The sequence below is a fragment of the Somniosus microcephalus genome, chromosome 5 (assembly GCF_052327205.1).
Source record: "Somniosus microcephalus isolate GS21.2 chromosome 5, FLI_Smic_1.0, whole genome shotgun sequence".
Taxonomy (NCBI): Eukaryota; Metazoa; Chordata; class Chondrichthyes; order Squaliformes; family Somniosidae; genus Somniosus; species Somniosus microcephalus.
Window position 1 is genome coordinate 143,361,535 of NC_140991.1, and position 25,323 is coordinate 143,386,857.

Below are 25,323 nucleotides of genomic sequence, written 5' to 3' on the forward strand. Positions count from 1 at the left end.
GGCCCTTTGCCTCTGGGTCCATCCGCAAGAGAAGAGGTGATGGATCTCCATGCACAGAGGCAGGAGTCTCTGGCAGGTATTGTCTCCAGGGTCGCTGTGAGTGTGGAGCGAATGGAGGAGTCCATAGCGACCATGAGCAGAGCATTTGTGGAGTCATTGGCGCAGGAACGCATCACCATGGAAAGGTTGGCAACCTCCATGGAGGAGATAACTCGCCAGGGTACGGAAAACATGGTGAGTGCTCATAAGAGAATGACATCTCTTGAGGAGCGTTGGCCATCTATTGAACAGAGAAACCAGACCTTCATGGCACCAGTACTGGGACGGGAGAGAGCTGTTCCGTTGGGATGGACTTCACTTGGCCAGTGCTGGGACTAGAATCCTGGCGAATTGAATAACTAGGGCTGTAGTGAGGGCTTTAAACTAATTAGTGGGGGGGGAGGTTTCAAGAGAGCGAAAAATAAAAATGTCAGCGGAGAAGGCAATAGAGCAAGGTAGCAGTGGGGGAATTAAAAACCAGAGCGTGTCAGGAAGGGACAGAATGTATAAATATAAAGGTAGAGTAGTAAAGGGGGTAAAAGCAGGAATAAATTGTCACAAAACATATTTAAAAGTTCTTTATCTGAATGCACGCAGCATTCGTTACAAAATAGATGAGTTGACGGTACAAATAACTACACATGAGTATGATCTGGTGGCCATTACAGAAACATGGCTGCAAGGTGACCATGACTGGGAACTAAACATCCAGGGGTATTGGAAATTAGGAAGGACAGACAGGAAGGAAAGGGAGGTGGGGTGGCTATGTTAATAAAGGATGCACTAGTGAGAAATGATATTGGGTCAAAGGATCAGGATAGTGAAACAGTTTGGGTGGAGATAAGGAATAATAAGGGGAAAAAGTCACTGGTGGGCGTAGTCTATAGGCCTCCTAACAGTTGCAAATCTGTTGGTCGGAGTATAAATCAGGAAATAGTTGGGGCTTGTAATAAGGGAACAGCTATAATCATGGGGGATTTTAACTTTCATATTGACTGGACAAATCAAATTGGGCAGGGCAGCCTTGAGGAAGAGTTCATAGAGTGCATTAGGGACGGGTTCCTTGAGCAGTATGTAACTGAACCAACCAGGGGGCAGGCAATCTTAGATCTGGTCCTGTGTAATGAGACAGGATTAATAAAAAATGTCCTAGTAAAGGATCCCCTTGGAATGAGTGACCATAACATGGTTGAATTCCAAATTCAGTTGGAGGGTGAGAGAGTTGGATCTCAAACCAGCGTACTAAGCTTAAATAAAGGAGACTATGAAGGTATGAGAGCAGAGTTGACTAAAGTGGACTGGGAAAATAGATTAAAGTGTAAGACGGTACATGAGCAGTGGTGTACATTCAAGGAGATATTTCACAACTTTCAAGATAAATATATTCCAGTGAGGAAAAAGGGGCATAAAAGAAAAGACAGCCATCCGTGGCTAAGTAAAGTAATAAAGGATAGTATCCGACTGAAAACAAGGGCATATAAAGTAGCCAAATCTAGTGGGAGGATAGAAGATTGAGAAGCATTTAAAAGCCAGCAAAGAATAACTAAAAGATTAATTAAGAAAGGGAAGATAGATTATGAAAGTAAGCTCGCAAAAAATATAAAAACAGATAGCAAGAGTTTCTACAGTTATATAAAAAGAAAAAGGGTGGCTAAAGTGAATGTTGGTCCTTTAGAGGACGAGAGCAGGAAACTAGTGGTGGGGAACATGGAGATGGCAAAAACGCTGAACAAATATTTTGTATCAGTCTTTACAGTAGAGGACACTAAAAATATCCCAACACTAGACAAACAGGGGGCTATGGGGGGGGGGGGAGGAGCTAAACACGATTAAAATCACTAAGGAGGTGGTACTCGGTAAGATAATGGGACTAAAGGCGGATAAATCCCCTGGACCTGATGGCTTACATCCTAGGGTCTTGAGAGAAGTAGCAATAGGATGCATTGGTGGTAATTTTCCAAAACTTCCTGGATTCAGGAAAGGTCCCAGCAGATTGGAAAACTGCTAATGTAACGCCCTTATTTAAAAAGGGAGGTAGACAAAAGGCTGGAAACTATAGACCAGTTAGCCTAACATCTGTGGTTGGTAAAATGTTGGAGTCCATTATTAAGGAAGCAGTAACAGGACATTTGGATAAGCATAATTTAATCGGACAGAGTCAGCATGGTTTTACGAAGGGGAAGTCACGTTTGACAAATTTGCTTGAATTCTTTGAGGACGTAACAAACAGGGTGGATAAAGGGGAACCAGTGGATGTGGTGTATTTGGACTTCCAAAAGGCATTTGACAAGGTGCCACACAAAAGATTACTGCACAAGATAAAAAATCACGGGATTGGGGTCGAACCGGTAGGAGGGGAGGCGGCCAGTGGACCGAGGGCAGGAAAAGCAGGCCCTGGAATGTCGGACACTGCGGGAGGCTCGGAGGTCAGACCGGGTGGAAGGAGAGCCAGGGAGAAGCAGGCCCCAGGACGTCGGTACCACGGCGGCTGAAGATTGTCGGGCAGGAGTGTGGGAAAGGCGGAGCGAGGCGAGAGCGGACCCTATTGTGATGGCGCCGATGAAGATGGCTGCCGTCCTTGCGGGCTCCGTGCGTACCAGGCAGCTAAGTGTCCTTTGCTGCTTGGTGCGCTCGGCTCGTTAAGAAAAAAGCATTTCACTGACTGGATTTCACTTATTGTATTTGGTTATGTGACAAATAAAAAAAATTAAAATTGAAAATATACTGGCATTGGTGGAAGATTGGCTATCTAACAGAAAACAGAGAGTTGGGATAAATGGTTCATTCTCGGGTTGGCAATCAGTAACTAGTGGTGTTCCGCAGGGGTCAGTGCTGGGACCCCAACTCTTTACAATCTATATTAACGTTTTGGAGGAAGGAACCGAGTGCAACGTATCCAAGTTTGCCGATGATACAAAGATGGGAGGGAAAGGAGTGAGTGAGGAGGACATAAAAAACCTGCAAAAGGACATAGACAGGCTAAGTGAGTGGGCAAAAATTTGGCAGATGGAATATAATGTTGGAAAGTGTGAGGTTATGCACTTTGGCAGAAAAAAATCAAAGAGCAAGTTGTTATCTAAATGGAGAGAAACTGCAAAGTGCTAGAGTACAAAGGGATCTGGGGGTCCTGGTGCATGAAACACAGAAGGTTAGTATGCAGGTACAGCAGGTGATCAGGAAGGCCAATGGAATCTTGGCTTTTATTGCAAGGGGGATGGAGTATAAAAGCAGGGAAGTCTTGCTGCAGTTATACAGAGTACTGGTGAGGCCACACCTGGAATACTGCGTACAGTTTTGGTTTCCATATTTAAGAAAAGATATACTTGCTTTCGAGGCAGTTCAGAGAAGGTTCACTCGGTTGATTCCGGAGATGAGGGGGTTGACTTATGAGGAAAGGTTGAGTAGGTTGGGCCTCTACTCATTGGAATTCAGAAGAATGAGAGGCGATCTTATCGAAACATATAAGATTGTGAGGGGGCTTGATTGGGTGGATGCGGTGAGGATGTTTCCACTGATGGGTGAGAGTAGAACTAGGGGGCATAATCTTAGAATTAAGGGGCTGCCCTTTCAAAACTGAGACAAGGAGAAACTTCTTCACTCAGAGGGTAGTAAATCTATGGAATTTGCTACCTCAGAGAGCTGTGGAAGCTGCGACATTAAATAAATTTAAAACTGAGATAGACAGTTTCCGAGCTGATAAGGGAATAAGGGGTTACGGGGAGAGGGCAGGGAAGTGGACGTGAGTCTAAGTTCGGATCAGCCATGATCCTATTGAATGGCGGAGCAGGCCCGAGGGGTCGTATGGCCTACTCCTGCTCCTACTTCTTATGTTCTTATGTCCTTCTGAGTAGGACTGCCAGTGCAGATACGGGTCCCCATGACCCCCTAAAGCGCAGCAAGGTGCTCTCAAGCCACTTCCAAGCACTGGCCCCTTCTGGCCTGTGCAGCTTCAGGTGAGTGAGCAGCAGCCTGGTGCTCCTGATGCTCATCCTGCTGTTCCTGGTTCTGCTGCTGCCACCTCTGCTGCTGGAGATCCTCTAATTGCAAGAAGGGAAGGAAAAAAAGGTGTCCCATGCTTCTGGTAGATGCCTCCGCTGAGGAAGCGCTGAGTGATAGTGCCGAGCGGTGCTTCCCAGGAGATCACATTGGAGAAGTGTGTGAGGCTCCAACCTTCCACAGCTGTGCCTAAGCCTTGAAGAAGTAGCCCCAAGCCTGCAACAGCAAGGTCCTTCAACATACAAATGCTGTCCCTTTAAATCGCAGCTTTCCCGAATGACCTGCAGCCGAGAGCAAGCAAGTCGGCAAGCTTCACGCCAGGTTTCATCAGCGGGGTTCCCCACAGGCGTGTTTAGCGTGGGGAACCCCTGAAAATCGCATGGGCACCCTAAAATGGCATTAAACTTACCAATAATTGGTGATCAGGGTCCGACGGCCAGTCCCGCCAGCGGCGGGCGGGACTGATTCGAGTCGCGGAGAAACAGCGGTCCGAAAGTCACAGGGCAGGGAATCAGGCGGGGTGGGTGTCGCGACCCCCTATTTCGGCGATTTTCGGACCCCGCCCGCATGAAAACCCGCCCGACGGCTGGCAGAAAATCGGGGCCCCTGTCTACCCTCTCAGGTGGATGTAAAAGATCCCATGGCACTATTCAAAGAGCAGGGAAATTCTCCCCAGTGTCCTAGCCAATATGTATCCTTCAAGCAACATTACTGAAACAGATTATCTGGTCATTATCTCATTGCTGTTTGTGAGAGCTTGCTGTGTGCAAATAGGTTGCCATATTTCCCTACATTACTACAGTGACTACACTTCAAAAGTACTGCAAAAGTTGAACTTTGAACATTTTATGAAGTAATTGTTGGTTAAGGAAACTTAAGAAATGCACAAAGAGGTACATTTTCCACTCTATGCTACTGAAGCATGTTGGGAGTATACATTGGGGAATTGCATACCCCAAGCTTGCGATTTCCCATTCATTACTTTTACTGGATTGAACTTCAGGCAGGATGGTTCATAATTTCCTGCCAAGTGCTCTTGCTGTACACTAGAAGGTTTTTCCTAAACCTGTAACCTATTCCAATTAAGGAGAGGGATTCCTATTGCAAAACCTAGCATAGCCTGCCCCCCAGCCCCCACCCCGGTTGAATCTGCCTCCAAGCTACTGGAGCAGGTGAGCCTGCACCATGGGCCAGCACAAGTCCCATTTTTGACTATGTAACCTAGGTTCAGCTCCGGCACAGACTGGTGGAAAGTCTCTTCCCGCCCAGTTTCAACATCTCAGATCAAAATGGCTGATCTGGAAACAAAACTTGTAGCAATTCAGTTAAAAGTTGCCCTTCTGAAATGGAGGTGAAATTGAGGCAAAGCATCAACCACCCTCTTAAGACAGGCCCTCAGGATACTAGACTGGTTGCCAGCTCAAAGATTCTCCTTTAAGAATTTCCCTCATAGTGGCTAACTCTCTGCAACTGGTCCATTTAATCGAAGGTCTCCCTCTACATCTACTCGCAAGTGGTCCAGCTCTGCTGTCCTTCTCTCACCCAGCTATGTAGCTTTCCAACTCCATCTTTTTCAGAACTACACTCCTTTTGATCCCTATCCCCACTCAACACTATTTCCCAGCCTACTTCTCAGAGTTGCCATCCCATGCTAAGGTCCCTCTTGAAAATGACCCCACTCCCTCTGCTTCCCCTCTCTGTATTCTCTACCATGCCCATCATGACTCTCATTTCTGGCTCACCCAGAGCAACAACTCCAACAATCTTATCCTGGCGACCACCCCACCCAGCTCATTCCCAAGAGATTAACCTCTCTAGTTACTTCCCCATCCCTCTTTTCTTCTTCACTGACTCTAAATTATCCCTGACCCTGCCAGTGGACGTCAATCATTATCCCACTCCCCATGGCCCTCTAGAAAGTTTGCTCATTGACAAAAAAGGCCCTCACTGTGCATAACATCATGGATTAATCTACTGTCATTCTGGCCCTGACAGAAACACGAGTTATGGCCAGTAAACCCTCCCTATTAGCAAAACCTGCTGGCTACACATTCCATCACTTGCCTCGGCCAAACTGCCAAGGTGGTGATACTTCTCTGTACCTACTCCTCTGGCATGTTCCTCACTCCAGCATCTCACCTTCTATCTCATTTAAAATGACTGTTGTCTACTGCCCTCCCATGCCCCACAGCTGCTTCATCACAGAGATCCCTTCTCTTAGCCTTTGCAAAAACTCCTAATGCTTAGCGATTGCAACAATGGCTGAAATCCATTAGCTCCCTCTCCTCCAGCATCTCTCCTCCCAATTCTCATTCAATATCACTTTCACACAAACTCTTCCACCCACACTCACAGCCAGCCCTTTAACCTTGCCATTTTGTAGGCGTGGACAGTTGGTGGTTTAGTGTCTGAAAAGCAGTCTGTACTTCGTTGATACAAAAGGAAAGATCTGCTCCATAATAAAAGAAAATTGAAGCCTCTGTGGATCGACATAATTTGCAGCCAGCCTCACCGTTTGTTCCTAGAAAAAGAAACTTCCACAGCTCCTTTACAAATTCACACAAGCTCCCAGCTCCCTCTCCTCTGGCCTCTACTCATCACATCACCACTGCTGCTATTAACCTGCTCATCTGCTCCATTGTCTCTGCTTTGGACACCCTTGTTCCCAACAAGTCACTCACCATTGCTATAATTCCCAGCTTCATTTCCTTTAAAAGCACTATATAAATACAAGTTGTTGTTGTTAAGTCCAAGGGACACAAACTCAAGCTACTTCACAACTGGCCCAGTCAATCATCATCAGTTCTGGATTGGCCACATTAAGCTCTACTCTGCCTCACTTTCATCAGTCGAAACCCAACAATGTGCAGTAACCTAAGACAATTAGAAAGAAAATATACTTAATGCTAAACATGTAAACTAGAGCCCAGCCATCTGAGATCAACGTCATGCCCCTTTTTCACCCTCTTTCCCACCACAAAGTTTGATTAACCAGTTCTTATGAAGAGTTAAAATAGCCTTCATTTGTAATTCTGTTCCTACTGCTAAACAACAGGAAAACATCAAAATAAATTCTACATTTAATTGGGAAGCCATCCAAGGACTTTCCATTCTCACCATATTGATTAATAGTACTTTTCTGATCCGGAGTTCCCCCAAATAAACAGTAACTTTCAGGACTATTACCTTCATCTATATATGTACTCATCCCATGTGGGTTAAAGGATTCCACATCAAACCCACGACTGATTCTCAGTTCAACAGCTGTCAGGACTGGTTTATTTAGATCCACTAGGAGAATCTGCCCTGGTTGATCAGGGGCAAAGCTAGACAGCAATGGATATTTCAGGCCCTTAAAAGCAAGTGTAAAAACAAGAAACAGGGAAAACACACAACAGGTTGTGATTTGTGGTAATAGAAATAAAGCATGTTCAATGTAAAGCTCTGGAACTTAAACCTCTAGGTATAATAATCTGTACTTTTCAGAATTTTAAAGTAGTTACTCTTCACATATTTATAGAATTATAGAAGTTTACAGCAGAGAATAAGACAGTATAACTTGTTGTTGTAAACTGGGTACTGGTATCAAGCAGTATCTGCAGTATAACTGCACCATAGCTCACCCATTAATCAACCAATGGAAGTTTATGCCAAAGCTTTGTTAAAACACAATATGGCATACATACAGATTCAAACTATACTACTAGCTGATCTGTGTACCACTTTAAATTGAATTACAAAAAATTATCATATAAAACCCTCAATTTAGCTGCAAACCAGACACATTTTGAATTTAGTTTGAAATGTTTGGCACATTTTAAAATGAGAAAAATAGCTCCCGGCCACTATATTTTAAGAGGAAGAAAGATGAAATGTTGAAATCCTGCTCCAGAGTAAAAGGAGATCTGATATGTGTGTTCAAAATAAGGCATTTTAATAAAGTACGCTGGGAAAACTATTTCCACTGGTCAGTGAGCCAATGATTTGAGGGCACAAATTCATGATCATAACCAAAACTATGAAGGGACCAGTTAAGGGATTTTTATTTATTTATTTGTGTATTTATTTATTTACATAGAGGATTGGTGGCTCATTGAATGCCCTACCAGAAATAGCAGTGGAAGCAGAATCAATGCCAATTGCTTTTCAAAGGGAAGCATATTTTCTTTTAAATAAAGGTATAGGCAAATGGGACTAAATGGATAACTTTATCAGAGAGCCAGCACAGGACTAAATGACCTCCTCCTGTGCTATAAAATTCTATGGTTCCAGCCTCCTCACAAACACCAAATCAGATATTATTTCTAATTAGGTTTTTTACATTAGTAAAGTTTTTTAAACAGTGCACTTGTACTGGTTGTTGAAGTGTGAAACAGTACCCCTTCAGAGGCTTAGGTACATCACTTTATAAAGTAAATGAATGGCATTGTATGGACATTCAAATTAAAATCCATACATTGGAGGATATTTGCACTTTTATTGCTCACGTTTCCCTTAAACAAAATTCAATTCTCTCATGACGAGGCTAGGTAAGGAAAAGATAACCCATTTCATTCCTATAGCACTAAACCCCCGGTGTATTGACCTATGAAAAGTAAACATGCTACCATTAAAATAAAAAATCCTGAACATAGATTGTTTAGTTTATGTAAATATTTGCTTTCTAATGCCTTTGAATTACAGTTTTTTAAACTAGTCGATTAGATAAATATCAAATGCAGACTCACAGAGCTGATAAGGGCCAACCCTCCAGGGAGAATGTTAATATCTTCGGAACCATACCCAGGAACAGAAAAATATTCCATTCAGTTTCTCCGTCAATGAAGGAGAACAAAAAAAAATGGCACATTAGTCTGCAGGATACAGAAAACATTACAAGAGTAATAAAGGAACAAATAACTTACTAAATTTAGGTAACAAGTAGAATATTTTTTTATATCCAATAAACTAAAAGGTGAAATATTTAATCAAAGCCATAGCTTCATCTTTTCCTTCAGATTTTGATTGACTTTCCCCCTGGATTTTGATTACCTTCTATCTATGGGAGGAACAATCAGACAATGCCCAGTGGCCATCAGAGTATAGATCCAGCAGAAGCTACCAAGATGGTCACAGGAGCAGGGAGGACAGAGGAAAAGGCAAATGCTTAAGAGAAAATATTACTGGAATAGAGGCTGAATGCATAGCAGGAACCAAACCCAATAATAAACAGAAGAAAATCTTGCTATTTAGTAAAGCAGTTCTTCTAGCTTCACTAAGAACATAAGAAATAAGAGCAGGAGTAGGCCAGATGGCCCCTCGAGCCTGCTCCGCCATTCAATAAGATCATGGCTGATCATCTACCTCAACTTGACTTTCCCACCCGATCTCCATATCCCTTGATTCCCCTACAGTCCAAAAATCTATCTTTCTCAGCCTTAAATATACTCAAAGACTCAGCATCCAAAGCCCTCTGGGGCAGAGAATTCCAAAGATTCACAACCCTCTGAGTGAAGAAATTAAATGGCCGACCCCTTATCCGGAGACTATGCCCCCTAGTTCTAGGCACTCCAGCCAGGGGAAACAACCTCTCAGCATCTACCCTGTCAATCCCCTTCAGAATCTTGTATGTTTCAATGAGTTCACCTCTCATTCTTCTAAACTCCAGAGAGTATAGGCCCATTCTACACAATCTCTCATCATAGGACAGCCCTCTCATGCCAGGAATCAATCTAGTGAACATTCGTTGCACCGCCTCCAAGGCAAGTATATCCTTCCTTAGATAAGGAGACCAAAACTGTGCACAGTTCTCCAGGTGTGGTCTCACCAAGGCCCTGTACAATTGTAGCAAGACTTCCTTACTCTTAAACGCCAACTCCCTTGCAATAAAGGCCAACATGCCATTTGCCTTCCTTATTGCTTGCTGTGTTTCTTGCATGAGGACACCTAAATCTCTCTGAACACCAACATTTGAAAGTTTCACACCATTTAAAAATCTGTTTTTCTATTCTTCTTTCCAAAGTGAATAACCTCACATTTCCCTACATTATACTCCATTTGCCACCTTACTGCCCACTCACTTAGTCTATCTATATCCCTTTGCAGACTCTGTTCTCCTCACAGCTTACTGTCCCACCTAGCTTTGTATCATCAGCAAACTTGGATACATTACACTCGGTCCCCTCAACTAGGTCATTAATATAGATTGTAAATATCTGAGGCCCCAACACTGATCCTTGTGGCACCCCACTAGTTACAGCCGGTCAACCTAAAAAAGATCCGTTTATCCCTACTCTCTGTTTTCTGTCCGTTAACCAACCCTCTATCCATGCTACGATATTACCCCCAACCCCATGAGCCCTAATCTGGTATGTATATGGTATGGTAGTGTTTTCAAATCCCTCCATGGCCTCGCCCCTCCTCAGCTCTAACTTGCTCCTGCCCCACAACCCAACCCCTCCCACCCCTCAACAGAGATATCTGTACTCCTCTATTTCTGCCCTCTTGAGCATCCCTGATTATAATTGCTCAACCATTGGTGGCCATGCCTTCTGTTGCCTAAGCCCGAAGCTCTGGGATTCCCTCCCTAAACCTCTCTTTCCTCCTTTAAGCCTCTCCTTAAAGCCCATCTCTTTGACCAAGCTTCTGCCTTAAATTTCTCCTTATGTGGCTCGGTGACAAATTTTTGTCTTATAATACTCCTGTCAAGCGTCTTGGGACATTTTACAAAGTTAAAGGTGCTATATAAATACAGGTTGTTGTCAGTTATTTGTGGCAAACTATACAAGGTAGTGTGGAACTATATGCCCAGCATATGCTAATCCTCATTGAGCTGTGAACTCCTCACACCAATACCGTCAGAAAGTAGTCCCAGCCACGTCCCACAACCATAACTTCAAAAACGTGTCACCTACCAGCTATAATCATCAAAAGGGCTCTTCCATAGAACCAAGCTGCGTGATGAACTGAAGCAGAAAGGAAACGAACATCTGGCAGAGGAATTGATCCCAGACAGTACGCAGGAGCCAGTACTGAATCACAGAATGATATAAAACTTGCAAAGTAGTAAACAGTGAGAAGGATAGTAGCAGACTTCAGGACATAGACAGACTGAAATGGGCAGGCACGTGGCAAATGCAATTTAATGCAGATGAGTGTGAAGTGCTGCACTTTGGGAGGAACAACATGGAGAGGCAGTGTAAATGTACGGTTGAGGGTGCAAGAGCAGAGGGATCTGCAGTGTATATTCACAAACCTTGAAGACAGCAGGGCAAGTTGATAAGGTGGTTAAAGAGTATGGGATACTTGGCATTGTAAATAGGGGCACTGAATACAAAACAAGTATGTCTGCTAAACCTTTCCAAATCTCTGGTTAGGCCTCAGCTGGAGTATGGTGTAAAATTCTGGGCACCACACTTTAGGAAGGATATCAAGGCCTTGGGAGAGGGTACTGAGGTGGTTTACCAGAATGATACCAGGGATGAGAGAAGTTTAGTTATGTGGAGAAATTGGAGAATCTGGGATTGTTTTCCTTAGAGCAGAGAAGGTTAAGGGGAGACCCAATAGAAGTGTTGAAAATTATGAGGGGCTTTGATAGAGTAGGGAGAGAGACAGTTTTCTCGCCCCTTAGCAATCTCTGCTGTAAGGAAAACAATCCCAGTTTCTCCAGTCTCGCCACGTAACTTAAGTCACTCATCCCTGGTAACATTCTAGTAAATTTTATCTGCACCCTTTCCAAGGCCTTGACATCCTTCCTAAAGTGTGGTGCCCAGAATTGGACACAATACTCCAGCTGGGGCGTAACCAGTGATTTATAAAAGTTTAGCATAACTTCCTTGCTTTTGTACTCTATGGCTCGGTTTATAAAGCCTAGGATCCAGATTGCTTTTTTTAAACAGACTTTTCAACTTGTCCTGTCACCTTCAAAGATTTATGTATGTACACAACCAGGTCTCTGTTCCTGCACCCCCTTTAAAATTGTACCATTTAGTTTACATTGCCTCTCCTCATTCTTCCTACCAAAATGCATCACTTCACACGGCTTTACTTTAAATTGCATCTGCCATGTGTCTGTCCATTTCACCAGTCTGTCTATGTCCTCCTGAAGTCTGTTACTATCCTCCTCACTGGTTACTACACTTCCAAGTTACGTGTCATCTTGTAACTTTGAAATTATGCCCTATATACCAAAGTCCAGGTCATAAGTAGTAGTCCTAATACTGACCCCTTGGAGGACACCACTGTATCCTTCCCTCCAGTCTGAAAAACAACTGTTCACCACTACGCTCTGCTTTCTGTCTTAGCCAATTTCGTATCCATGCTGTTAGTTCCCCTTTAATCGCATGGGCTTCAATATTGCTAACAAATCTAATCTGTGGTACTTTATCAAATGCCTTTTCAAAGTCCATATACAAATCAATCGCACAACCTTCATCAACCCTCTCTTTACTTCATCAAAGAACACAATCAAGTTCGTCAAACACGATTTGTCTTTAACAAATCCGTGTTGGCTTTATTAATCCGTATTTTTCCAAGTGACAATTCTGTCTCTGATTATTGTCTCTAAACTTTTCCCCGCCACAGATGTTAGGCTAACTGGCCCATAGTTGCGGGTTTATCCCTCTCCCGTTTTTTGAACAAGGGTGTAACATTTACAATCCTCTAGTCCTCTGGCACTGCTCCCATATCTAAGGAGGATTGGAAGATTGTGGCCAGAGCCTTTGCTATTGCCAACCTTACTTACCTCAGCAACCTAGGATGCATCCCATTCAGACCAAGTGATTTTTCTACTTTGAGCGCTGCCAACTTTTTAAGTACTTCCTCTATCTATTTTTATCTGATCCAATTTCTCTAGTACCTCTTACTGTGACATTGCATCTGTATTCACCAAAGAAGAGAATGCTGCCAAAGTACTCATTTAGTACCTCAGCTATTCCTTCTGCTGCTACATTTGCAGATCTATATTAAATCCATCAAATCTATTGGTACAATCCATGTTTGTTGCATGAAATTTTACCTTTCGATTTTCATAGTCTCTCGTTTTTACAGCTGAATTCTAGTAAACAATTGAACTACATACCAATTCCTTTGATCAGATGGCAATTACCAGGCTCAATTGGATCCAGTTCTCTGAATACACCCAACTTATTGCTGCAAACTAATGGAAACAACATGATCAGGTTAACAGTCTGTTCAAACATATTGGAATAGATTTTCAACTTGCTGCACTGGCATAAAACTGGTGTCCGGATCAGCTGCCCAGCATAGAAACAGCCAGGTGTTTATTTCGATTGAAGTTAGTTTTATGCACAAACAGGAAGTTGAAATTCTACCCCATTAGATGGAAAAACAAACAATTTATATGCTTGTCTATATTAGATAAATGTAATAAGGTAGCTGCCTTTGCTACAGCATTACATGTGAATTGTGCTCACGCAGACCAGTAATCTTGCTCACACACACATAAATAAATAGTTGGACCACATTTACTTTTACACAGAAACAGCGTTTACCAGCATACTTTAATGTTTATAAAAAATGCCTTTTCTTACTCAAGGTATTTTTCTCCAGACACCTTGGGGGAGAAATTCAGTTGTTAGCGCCATCCGTTAGCGCCGTAAGAGGGCGATAAGTGGGGCGCGATGCGGCTAGCGCCCGGGCGCAACGAGACCTGCTCCTCTCGCGAAATTGAGTGGACATTTAGCGACGGCGCAAAACTGCAATGCCCGCTCAGCTGCGCGCGCAGATCCTGACGTCATTTCATGGTGCAACGCCCTTGGGGGACCCTGAACCGGAACTTCAGTGGCGCCCCCATCCTTTCCGCCTGGCGCTACCAGCGACTGGTTGACTGGAATGGTGCCCAGTCGCTGTGGGGCTGGGGGACGCTATTTAAAGGGGGCTCTTCCTGGCTTCTTAGTGGTAGCCATTTTGGACCACTTCTTCTGTGAGAGAGAGAGAGATTTGCAGAGAGACAAAGGGAGAGAGCTTTCTACATTGAGTCAGCGCTCGCACAGGTACTTCTGGCTTCGGCCCAGAACTTTGTAGTTGATTTGATTTTTCACTGGCATAACCTTGAGTGGCCACATACTATGGGGGCTGCAATGGGTGGAAACGTTGGGTTTCTCCATTGCATTGAGAGGGCTCAGAGACGCCGAGAGAGAGTGCCAATCATGGTCAGACGGAGGAGGGCCAACAGGCATCGGCACAGGAGGCCTTACCCTCCCAGGGTATTCCGCCAACGTTCTCATACCTCAACATGTCTGAGGAGCAGTGTTTTCGGAGGCTTCGATTCAGCAGGGAGGTGGTCACTGAGCTCTGCCACCTGCTTCAGCCAGATCTGTAGCCTCAACTGAGGAGCAGGACATCTCTGTCGGTGGCAGTGAAGGTGACAGTGGCTCTCAACTTCTATGCCACTGGCTCCTTCCAATCCGCTACTGGGGACATTGCCAATGTCTCCCAGTTCGCGGTGCATTGCTGCATCCGTCAAGTCACGAATGCCCTCTTTAAAAGGAGACATCAGTACATCTCCTTCCCCATGACCCTGGACAAGCAGCAATAGCGCGCAATAGGATTTGCAAGAATAGCGGGCTTCCCCATGGTCCAGGGCGCCATTGACTGCATGCATGTGGCTTTGCAGGGGCCGCAAGAAAATGCAGAGGATTACCGCAACCGGAAGGGGTGCCATTCGTTGAATGTCCAGTTGGTATGTGACCACAGACAGCTGATACTAGCTGTCAATGTCCGCTTTCCAGGCAGCAGCCATGATGCCTTCATCCTGTGCCAGACCTTTTCGAAGCCCCGGTTCACCCAGGAGGCTGGCTTCTAGGGGACAAGGGCTATCCTCTGTGCACCTGGCTGATGACCCCACTCCGTGCGCCCAGCACCCCTGCTGAAGAATGATACAATGAGAGACATCAAGTGACCAGGAACATCATTGAGCACACCATCGGCATGCTAAAGCAACGGTTCCGCTGTCTGGACCATTCCGGGGGAGCCCTTCAGTACTCACCTGAGCGAGTCTCCCATTTCGTTGTAGTGTGCTGCATGCTGCATAACCTGGCAATCCTCAGGACTCAGCCACTGCCACCAGACATTGGAGCACCAGCAGAGGAGGAGGAGTAGGAGGAGGAGGAGGAGGAGGAGCACCAAGACGGCAGGGAGCAACAAAGTGCAAGGGCCGTCCGTCAGCAGCTTATTGCAAGTCGGTTCTAGGCCCCCTCTGAGGGAATGGCTTGTGCCATTGAAAGAACATGAATGGAACCGTTCCACAACCCCTGAGCCGGTCAAGGCAACAAATACTTCAAAGAGCAAACATGCACAATCTGAATAAAGACACTTCTTTATTTAACAAACTGTGTGTCCTTCCCGCATGACAAAGTAATAGAGAGAAACACCAAAAAAAGCAGTCAGACACATAACTGGCTCTCACAACCTGGAGACAATGAACAAAAGAGTAAACAAAAAATGACCACAATCCTCGGCCTTCAGTAAAAAAATTAACAGCATTTTGCCACACTTCCTACTTTTTGCCCTTCAAGGGTGATCTGCTTCGCTTGCGAGGTTGGCCCCTTCCCACCCTGCAGCTCCTCCGCAATGGGACCCCAGGGACTGCAGCAAGGCTGGGGGAAGGCTGCTGAGTGTTAGAAACTGAGTCGGCAGATGCCCTTGAGGTACGGCCTGGACCAGCTTTGGGTCTGGAGGGCCCGGCTGCTGACTGCTCCAACTCTGCATGGGCAGCAGCAGTCTGTCCTACAGGTGGTGGCAGCTGCAGTGGAGAAGTGACAGTGTTGGCAGCAGGAATGCTGCCATCCTGACAGAGGACAGCCACTCCCTGGTCGGACGACACACTGGCACTCTCATGGGGCAGCACTGCAGCATGCGGAGCAATCTGCTGAAGCACAGACTGCTGGCCTGCTGCGGCGCGGTGAGGGCCCCGGCGAATCCTGCCCGATCCAGCGAAGGTGGCAGCAGTCAGTGCTCGTGTGGCCTCAATCTGCATCTGCATCAGACCAGCCACTGACTGCATTGCACCACTAAGCACTTGCGTGGAAGCCGCCTGTGCTGCACCGAAGTCCTGCAGACTCCTTGCCAGTGACTCAATGGATTCGGGCATCATTGCCACTGCAGCCATGAGCTCAGTGTGCCTCTGCTCAAGCCTGGGTGCCCATTTCAGTGAGGAGCCGTACCTCTTCTGTGCTCACTGTAGCAGGACTGGAGGCCAGACTCTCCCTCCGGGGAGAAGGCCGCCGAGCTTCCCTACCCCCCCCCCCCGCGTTGCTGCAGCCCGCTGGGCCCCGGAGCTTCACCCTCCTCAGACCCTTCCCCCCTGCTCCCCTCCAGGGAAGACGTGTCTCCATTATGGCCATGGGCTGCCTCGGCTGAGGGTGGCACTGATGGTCCGGCTTCCTCTTCCTCCTCGCCTTCAGAATCACTCACAGTGGCAGCTTGAGGGCCTGCCTCCTCAACTGGTGAATCAGCATCTGAAAGCAGGAAGGTACAAGAGTTGCTTTAGCGTGAGGACAGGGCGGCAGCGAGGGAGGCATGAGTGCTGCAATGCACTGTATTGGTTCGATAGTGGCAAAGGATGCTGGTGTGAGGCACAAGTGGAAGGAGAGAGGTCAAAAAGGTGATGACCTTACCATTGCTGTCCAGAACGGGGTCGGCATCTCCAGTGGCGACGGGGCCAATCATCCGGCCTGCCATAATCCGCTTGACTCGCTGCTCCAGATCGCTGAGGTCTTGAAGGTGAGGCCGGCCTCCCCCGGTCCATTGCTGCTGCCTCCTGTTATGGGCCAGCTTGCTCTGCAAGAGAAAGGACGGGCTCTGAGTACAGTGTGAAGCCCTGATTGTGGCTGCACTGCCTCCCATGGTGGAATAGTCCTTACAGTGTGAAGCCCTGATCTTGGCTGCACTGCCTCCCATGGTGGAATAGCCCTTACAGTGTGAAACCCTGATCTTGGCTGCACTGCCTCCCATGATGGAATAGCCCTTACAGTGTGAAACCCTGATCTTGGCTGCACTGCCTCCCATGGTGGAATAGCCATTACAGTGTGAAGCCCTGATCTTGGCTGCACTGCCTCCCATGGTGGAATAGCCCTTACAGTGTGAAGCACTGATCTTGGCTGCACTGCCTCCCATGGTGGAATAGCCATTACAGTGTGAAGCCCTGATCTTGGCTGCACTGCCTCCCATGGTGGAATAGCCCTTACAGTGTGAAGCCCTGATCTTGGCTGCACTGCCTCCCATGGTCGATTAGCCCTTACAGTGTGTAAAGTGCTGAATGTGCGTGTGAGTTTCATGAAAGGCCCATAGGTGTTGGATGAGGGCTGGGCATTGGGGCTTTCAGGACCCTTTGGCCATAAAGTGAGGTGGACATGCAGGGATGAAGAGGATACTGAAAAGGGTACTCACCCTGACGACCCGAGTGAGGTCGTTGAACTTCTTCCTGCATTGCACAGGGGTCCTAGGCACCATGCTGCTGAAGGTCACTCTGTGAGCCACCTCCCTCCAAGCTTTTCGATATTCATTGGGCAGCGGTCTCCTGCCACTGTCCGGAAACAGGATAGATCGCCTGCGCTCCACTGCGCCAACCAGAACCAGCAAGGCCCCCTCACTGAACTGCTGCGCTCACTCCCTGGCCCTCTCCATGGTCGTAGGTGTTAGAATGTGGCAGCAGGTCTGTCCAGGCCGAGAATCAGGGCTCCGATGCGCAGGGTGTGGCTGCAAGCCAAAATCGAACCTCCCCTTTAAGAGCTGACCAGCGCCAGCGTGTCTGCGTGCAATTGCTAACTGGCCGCACCTGCGCTGCGCCCGCCCTCGGTGGTAGCACCTCGCTTCTCTGGCTACGCGCCTTAAGACAGTCGTGCAGCGCCTGTTTTAGCGCTCCAAGCACCTCCTGGGGTGAAGCAGATCAATTTAGCAGTAGGTGGCGATAATTTGCGCTGGGCGCTAAATTTCGCGCCCGCTCGAGTATAACGCCCCAAATGTGGCGATACTGAATTTCTCCCCCTTGACTTTTATGGATTTTGAAATTTCAGAGATGCAGTTTGAGGAGATGGGCTCTAAATTAAAAAGCAGGACCTCTGGGTTATTGCCTGAGCCACGTGCAAATTGGCATAGAAGTAGATAGATCAGGAGAATTAACATGTGGCTAAAGGGCTGGTGTGGGAAAGAGGGGTTCCTTTTCATGGGGCACTGGCACCAGTTCCGGGACAGGAAGGAACTGTACTGATGGGACGGGCTCCACCTGAACCGGGATGGGACTCGTGTCCTAGCGGAAAGGGTAAATAGGGAGATGGCAAAGGCTTTAAACTAGTAAGAAGGGGGGAGAGATCTACAAGAACGTAAGCAGCCTAAATATAAACAAAACAGGAAAAGTGAGTATAGGAAAGAATAAAATAAGGGAGGGCATTGATGGCAAGAGAGCAAATAGAGTTACAGAACAGGAGTCTAAAAAGATGGTTAAACATAAAGTGAGAGGAAATCCTATTATAAATGAGTTAAACTGTCTGAACAGCAATGCACACAGTGTCTGTAATAAAACAGGGGAGCTGGAGGCAATCGTGCATTGGGAGGAACCAGACATAGCTACAGAAAAATCAGGGCTGGGAATTAAACATTGCAGGGTATAATATGTTTAGAATAGATAGAGGGAAAAAGGGGAGGTGGAGTAGCTATACTTATTAGGGATAACATAATGGCAGTAGAAAAAAAGGGATGTAGACATCAGCAAAACAAAAATAGAATCCATATGAAGAGAGATAAAAGATAAAAAAGGATCAATCACACTAATAGGCATAGTCTACAGACCACCTAATAATAGAAGGGAGATGGAGGAAGAACTATACAGAAAAAATAGAGAAATGAGTAAAAAACATAGAATAATAATTATGGGGGATTTCAACTACCCTGATATTAATTGGACAGAAGAGGTAGGTAAAGGGGATAAGGGAATAGAATTTCTACAATGTCTACAGGACTCCTTGCTAACCCAATATGTAAAAAGCCCAACAAGGGAGGATTCGCTATTGGATCTAGTTATGGGGAATGAGCCAGAGCAGATAAGAGAAGTAAAAGTAGGGAACATATAGGCAATAGTGACCATAATATAATATGCTTTAAGATGACAATAGAGAAGGACATAAGAATGACAAAAACCAAGTTAATAGATTGGAGAAAAGCTGATTTTGAGGGGCTGAGAATAGAACTTGGGAAGATAAAATGGGCAACAATATTGGCAAACAATGTAGAACAACAATGGGAATCATTTAAAAATGGTGTTCAACAGAGTGCAGGAAAAATATATTCCGCTAAATGGAAAGAACAAACTAAACACTAATGAGACTCCATGGATGAATAAAGACATAAGGAAACAATTGAGGGTAAGGAAAGAGGCATACATGAAGTACCTAGACAGCAGAGGAGTGCATGATAAGAGAGAATACAAAGGGATTAGGAGAGAACTCAAAAAAACAATTAGGAAGGCAATGAGGAACTATGAAATTTAATTATCAAGGAACATAAAACAAAAGTGAAATATTTTACAGGAACATCAATAAAAAAAGATTGGGATGGGAATAAGGCCATTAAGGGATGGACAGGACAATACCACAGGTAACGATAGGGAGATGGCAGAAATATTAAATTATTATTTCGCTTCGGTGTTTACCACAGAGATAGAACAGGTGGACATGACATTGGATGATGAGATTAGTAATGAGATGAGATAAGTGCATTTAAAATAAAAAAGGGGATATATTAAATAAACTGATCAAACTCAAAGAGGATAAAACTCTTGGTCCGGATGGATTGCATCCACGCATTTTAAAAGAATCTAGGGAAGAGATAGCAGAGGTATTACTACACATAATTAATATTTCATTGGAAAAGGTGTAGTGCCAGAGGTCTGGTGGATAGCTAACGTAACACATATATTTAAGAGGGATAGAACATGTCCAGGGTATTATAGACAAGTCAGCTTAGCATCAGTGGTAGGGAAGAAAATGGAATCCGTACTAAAGGAGATAAGAACATCTAGCAACGAAATGTATAATAATGAATAGTCAGCATGGATTTCAAAAGGGATAATCTTGCTTGACCAACCTCTGAGTTTTTTGAAGAGGTAACAGAAAGAGTAGACAATGGTAATGCAGTAGATGTAATTTATCTAGATTTTCAAAAGACCTTCGATAAGGTACCCCATAATAGACTGATGAATAAGGTCAGAGAATGCGGAGTCAGGGGACAAGTAGCAGAATGGATTGCTAGCTGGCTTCAAGACAGAAAGCAGAGAGTGGGAGTAAAGGGTAGCTATTCACAGTGCCAGAAGGTGGGTAGTGGTGTTCCACAAGGATCAGTGCTGGGACCACTGCTGTTCACAATTTACATTAACGATTTAGACTTTGGAATCAAAAACACAATTTCCAAATTTGTGGCTAATACCAAATTGTGGGGAGGGGGGGAATAGTCAATACTGAGGAGGACTGCAACAAATTACAGGAGGACATTAATGAACTTGCAGAATGGGCAAATACTTGGCAAATGAAGTTCAACACAGGCAAATGTGAGGTATTACATTTTGGTAGGAAGAATAGGGAGGTCACATCACTTGGAGGGTGCGAGTCTAGGTGGGGTAGAGGAACAAAGGGATCTCGAAGTACAAATACACAAATCTCTAAAAGTTTCGCCACAGGTTAGCAAGGCCATTAAAAATGCAAACCAAGCACTAGGGTTTATTTCTAGAGGAATTAAATTGAAAAGTAGGGAAGTTATGCTAAACCTGTATTGAACCTTGGTTAGACCACATTTGGAGTACTGCATGCAGTTCTGCTCGCCATATTATAAAAAAGGATATAGAGGCACTGGATAGGGAGCAGAGAAGATTTATAAGGGGGATACTAGAAATGCGAGGGGTTACATATCAGGAAAGGATGAACAGGCTGGGTCTCTTTTCTCTTGAAAAAAAAGCTGAGGGGTGACCTAATAGAGGTCTTTAAAATTATGAAAGATTCTGATAGAGTGGATACAGAGAGAATGTTTCCACTTGTGGGGAAGAGCATAACTAGAGGCCATCAATATAAGATAGTCACCAAGAAATCCAATAGGGAATTCAGAAGAAACTTCTTTACCCAAAGAGTGATGAGAATGTGGAACTCGCTACCACAGGGACTGGTTGAAGCGAATAGTATAGATGCATTTAAGGGGAGGCTGGACAAACATGTGCGAGGAGGGAGTAGAGGGTTATGCTGAGAGTTAGATGAGGAAAGACGGGAGGAAGCTCGAGTGGAGCACAAACACCAGCATGGACTTGTTGGGCCGAATGGCCTGTTTCTGTGCTGTATATCCTATGTAATGTAATTTTACTTTAAATGTCACCAATCAGCCAGTTCCCAAATACAACCAGCCCTACCTTCCCTTTAGTTCATGTGGACTGACAAGACTTCATCACGCTACCAGCCACTCCAGAGTTCTATAGCACATATCCTTCCGCATGAACCTCATGCTCATCACCCCTGTTGTTGCCAAACTCCAGCACATCAACTTTAAAATGCTTGTCTTAATTTTCAAAATCCTGCTACAGCTTTGCTCTATCCAATCTCTGGAACCTTTTCTAACTTCACTTTCCAGCACACACCCTCTGCTCTTTCAACTCTACATTTCTCCCCTTCCTATTTATCTTTCCCCATCTTCAAAAGCATCCAAATACCCTACCTCTTTACTATACCTGAATTTATTTTGTACTTTATGGTATTTTGTTATTCCCCTTGATAGCACTCCAACTCTGCTCAGAGTATCGTTCGTCCGCCGCTGACTGCAAAACCAGCCCATTATCCTTTCCACAAAAGAAACTATTCACAAATCCACCGTGGAATCATCTATTATTATGACAAACTACAACCATCTTCTTCCTGCAGCATTTCCTTTTCCACCAATCGCCTCTGCCTTAATTCAATTAACTGTTCTTCCTGAATGTCACTTCCAGCATAACCTAGTGCTTGAAATCTATTTGTTACAGCTATTTCTAGTGCTCTTCCAGCTTTTGTTTATAGCTGTTCCTGAATGTAACCCACTCCCTGCCTTCCGATAGCTCCAACTGCTGCTACATTCTCTCAGGTACTTGGAGCTCATTGATTTGTTCCTCTGAGTTTGTACCCATCACCAATTATTAACTATGACCTTACTAGAACCCTGTAAAATTTATTGAATCCTACGAGCACCTCAACACTAATCCCCAACTAGCCAACAATGTTCAAAATATTCGCCCTGTCTTAATTCTCAGCTAAGATTGTATACATGTTGTACCCATGTCATTGTGTCTTTGACAGCTGGCTGGACATCTTAATTACCAGCCATCACAGCTAATTGGTACAGATCAAATAAACCAATTTCCGTTTGATGCTATGCCTTTTCTCAATAGAGTGCATTTCAATCCACTGTCCATAAAAAGTGAATGCATGTGACAGCACATGAAGTTTTAGTACGGTATATGGAACACTGAGCAGCTGCAGGACACTGAGGGGGGAGGGTGAACAGCCAGAGGTTGTTGTCCATATCGGTACCAATGACATAGGCAGAAAGAGGGATGAGGTCCTGCAGACAGAGTTTAGTAAGCTAGAAGAGAGATTAAAAAGCAGGACCTCAAAAGGTAGTAATCTCCGGATTACTCCCGGTGCCACGTGCTAGCGAGTACAGGAATAGGACGACAAAACAGATGAATGCGTGGCTGGAGAGATGGTGCAGGGGGGAGAGCTTTAGATTCCCGAGGCATTGGGACCATTTCTGGGGAAGGTGGAACCTGTACAAGCAGGACGGGTTACACCTCAACAGAGCTGGGACCAATATTCTCGCGGGGAGGTTTGCTAGTGCTGTTGAGGAGGGGTTAAACTAGCTTGGCAGGGGGATGGGCACCAGCATACAGGAGTAGAAAAGAGGAATAAGGTGCATAAAAGAAAGAGAGTGTTGGATAGTACTAGAGAAGAAAGTAGTACTGGAGGTGGAAGTAGTACCACATTAGATAGCAGCAGACTAAGAAAGACTACGAAAAATTCAAAAATGGGTTTAGAATGCATGTACGTAAATGCACAAAGTGTGGTGAATAAGGTTGGTGAGCTACAAGCACAATTAACCGTGTGGCAATATGATGTTGTGGCAATAACGGAAATGTGGCTTAAAAACAGTGAGGACTGGGCACTTAATATTCAAGGGTACAAGGTGTTCAGAAAAGATAGGGAAGGAAAAAAGGGAGGTGGGGTGGCAGTGCTGATTAAGGAAGACATTGTAGTGTTGGAAAGGGAGGATGTTCTTGAGGGGACAAGGACAGAATCCATTTGGTTAGAGCTGAGGACCAAAAAGGGTATGATCACACCAATTGGGGGTATTCTATAGGCCTCCAAATAGTGAGGGAGGTAGAGGAGCAAATCTGCAGATATATGCAAGAGCTATAGAATGGTGATATTGGGGACTTTAATTACCCAAATATCAATTGGGATAGTGCTAGGGTAAAGGGAAAAGAGGGGGAGGAATTTCTGAAATGTGTTCAGGAGAATTTCCTTGACCAGTATGTTCTTGGCCCAACTAGGAAGGAGGCATTGCTGGATTTGGTGCTGGGGAATAAGGTGGGCCAGGTCGATCAACTGTCTGTGGGAGAACACTTGGGTACGAGTGATCATCGTATCATAAGATTTAGATTAGCAATGGAGAGGAGCAAGGAACAATCTAGAGTGGAACTTCTAAACTGGAATAGGGCTAAGTTCAATGCGATGCAAAAGGATCTAGCCAGGGTAAAATGGAACCAAAGACTGACAGGAAGAACTGTAATGGAACAATGGGTGATCTTTAAGGAGGAGATCTTCCAAGTACAGGCTAGGTACATTCCAACAAGAGGGAAGGGTAAGGGAACCAAAGCAAGGGCTCTTTGGATGACGAGGGAGATAGAGAAGATGATGAAACAAAGAAAAAGTGTATGATACATGTCAGGTGAATTCTTCAAGGGAGAACCAGACAAAATAAAATAAGTTGAGAGGGGAAGTGAAGATGAAAATAAGATTGGCAAAGAGAGAATGAGAGTAGAATGGCGGTTAACATAAAAGGGAACCCAAAAATCTTCAGTAAGCGGATAGTAAGGTGGGGCCTATTAGGAACAAAGAAGGCGATATATGCTTAGAGGCACAGGACAAGGCTAGAATACTCAAGGAGTACTTTGTATCAGTGTTTACTAAGGAGGTGGTTGCTGACAAAATATCGGTAGAAGTGGAAAAAGTAGAAGCAATGGAAGGGGTGAAAATTGATAGACAGGATGTACTAGAAAGGCTGGGTATGCTTAGAGTGGATAAGTCGCCTGGTCCAGATGTCTTGCATCCCAGGTTGCTAAGGGAATTGGGGGAGGAGATAACGGAAGGGCTTGCCATAATTTTCCAATCTTCCCTAGATGCGGGGGAGGTGCCTGAGGTTTGGAAAGTGGCAAATGTGACACCATTGTTCAAGAAAGGGTGTAAGGACAATCCTAGTAACTACAGGCCGGTCAGTTTAACATCAGTGGTGGGTAAAGTTTTAGAAACAATAATCAAGGAAAATATTAACAGGCACTTGGAAAGGTTTAAGCTAATTAAGGAGAGCCAACATGGATTTGTAAAAGGCAGATCATGTTTCACTAATCTAATTGAATTTTTTGATGAAGTAACAAAGGATTGATGAAGGGAATGCAATGGATGTTGTCTACATGGATTTTAGGAAGGCGTTTGACAAAGTACCACATAGAAGGCTGGTTAACAAAATTGAGGCTCATGGAATAGGTGGGTCAGTGGCAGCTTGGATAAGAAATTGGCTTAAGGACAGAAAACAGCGAGTTGTGGTAAATGGCTGTTTTTCAGACTGGAGGATGGTAGACAGTGGTGTTCTCCAAGGGTCAGTGCTGGGGCCACTGACCTGGATATTGGAATACAGAGTAGAATTTCTAAATTTGCCAGTGACACCAAACTTGAGGGTGTGGCAAACAGTGAGGATGATACCAATCGACTGTAACAGGACATAGAAAGGCTAGCAGAATGGGTAGATGGAATTTAATACAGAGAAGTGTGAGGTGATGCATTTTGGCAGAAGGAACAGGGAGAGGCAATAAACACTTAATGGCACAGTTTTAAAGCGTGTACAGGGACAGAGGGACCTGGGAGTTAATGTGCATAGGTCCCTGAAGGTGGCGGGACATATTGAGAGAGTGGTTAGCAAAGCATATGGGATCTTGGGCTTCATAAATAGAGGTATTGAGTACAAAAGTACAGAAGTTATGCTGAACCTTTATAAAACGCTGGTTCG

The 25,323-nt window shown here is 45.0% G+C and overlaps 1 protein-coding gene across 2 annotated transcripts in view; it reads right to left on the bottom strand.

Moving 5' to 3' along the window:
* LOC147117365 (serum paraoxonase/arylesterase 2-like) overlaps nucleotides 1-13,260 on the bottom strand; it is a 102,821-nt gene extending 89,561 nt beyond the window's left edge. Inside the window, exons 1-3 of one of the 2 annotated variants that reach the window (XM_085988322.1) lie at nucleotides 13,096-13,260; nucleotides 8,763-8,820; nucleotides 7,222-7,387 (exon numbers count right to left, since the gene is read on the bottom strand). In XM_085988322.1, the coding sequence (XP_085844448.1) occupies nucleotides 7,222-7,387; nucleotides 8,763-8,820; nucleotides 13,096-13,214 (343 nt within the window). In that variant the 5' untranslated portion in view covers nucleotides 13,215-13,260. Of the gene's footprint in view, nucleotides 1-7,221; nucleotides 7,388-8,762; nucleotides 10,437-13,095 lie in introns of those variants that run through there. The other variant, XM_085988321.1, reaches the window with a different exon arrangement.
* Between the last annotated feature and the right edge of the window lie 12,063 nt (nucleotides 13,261-25,323).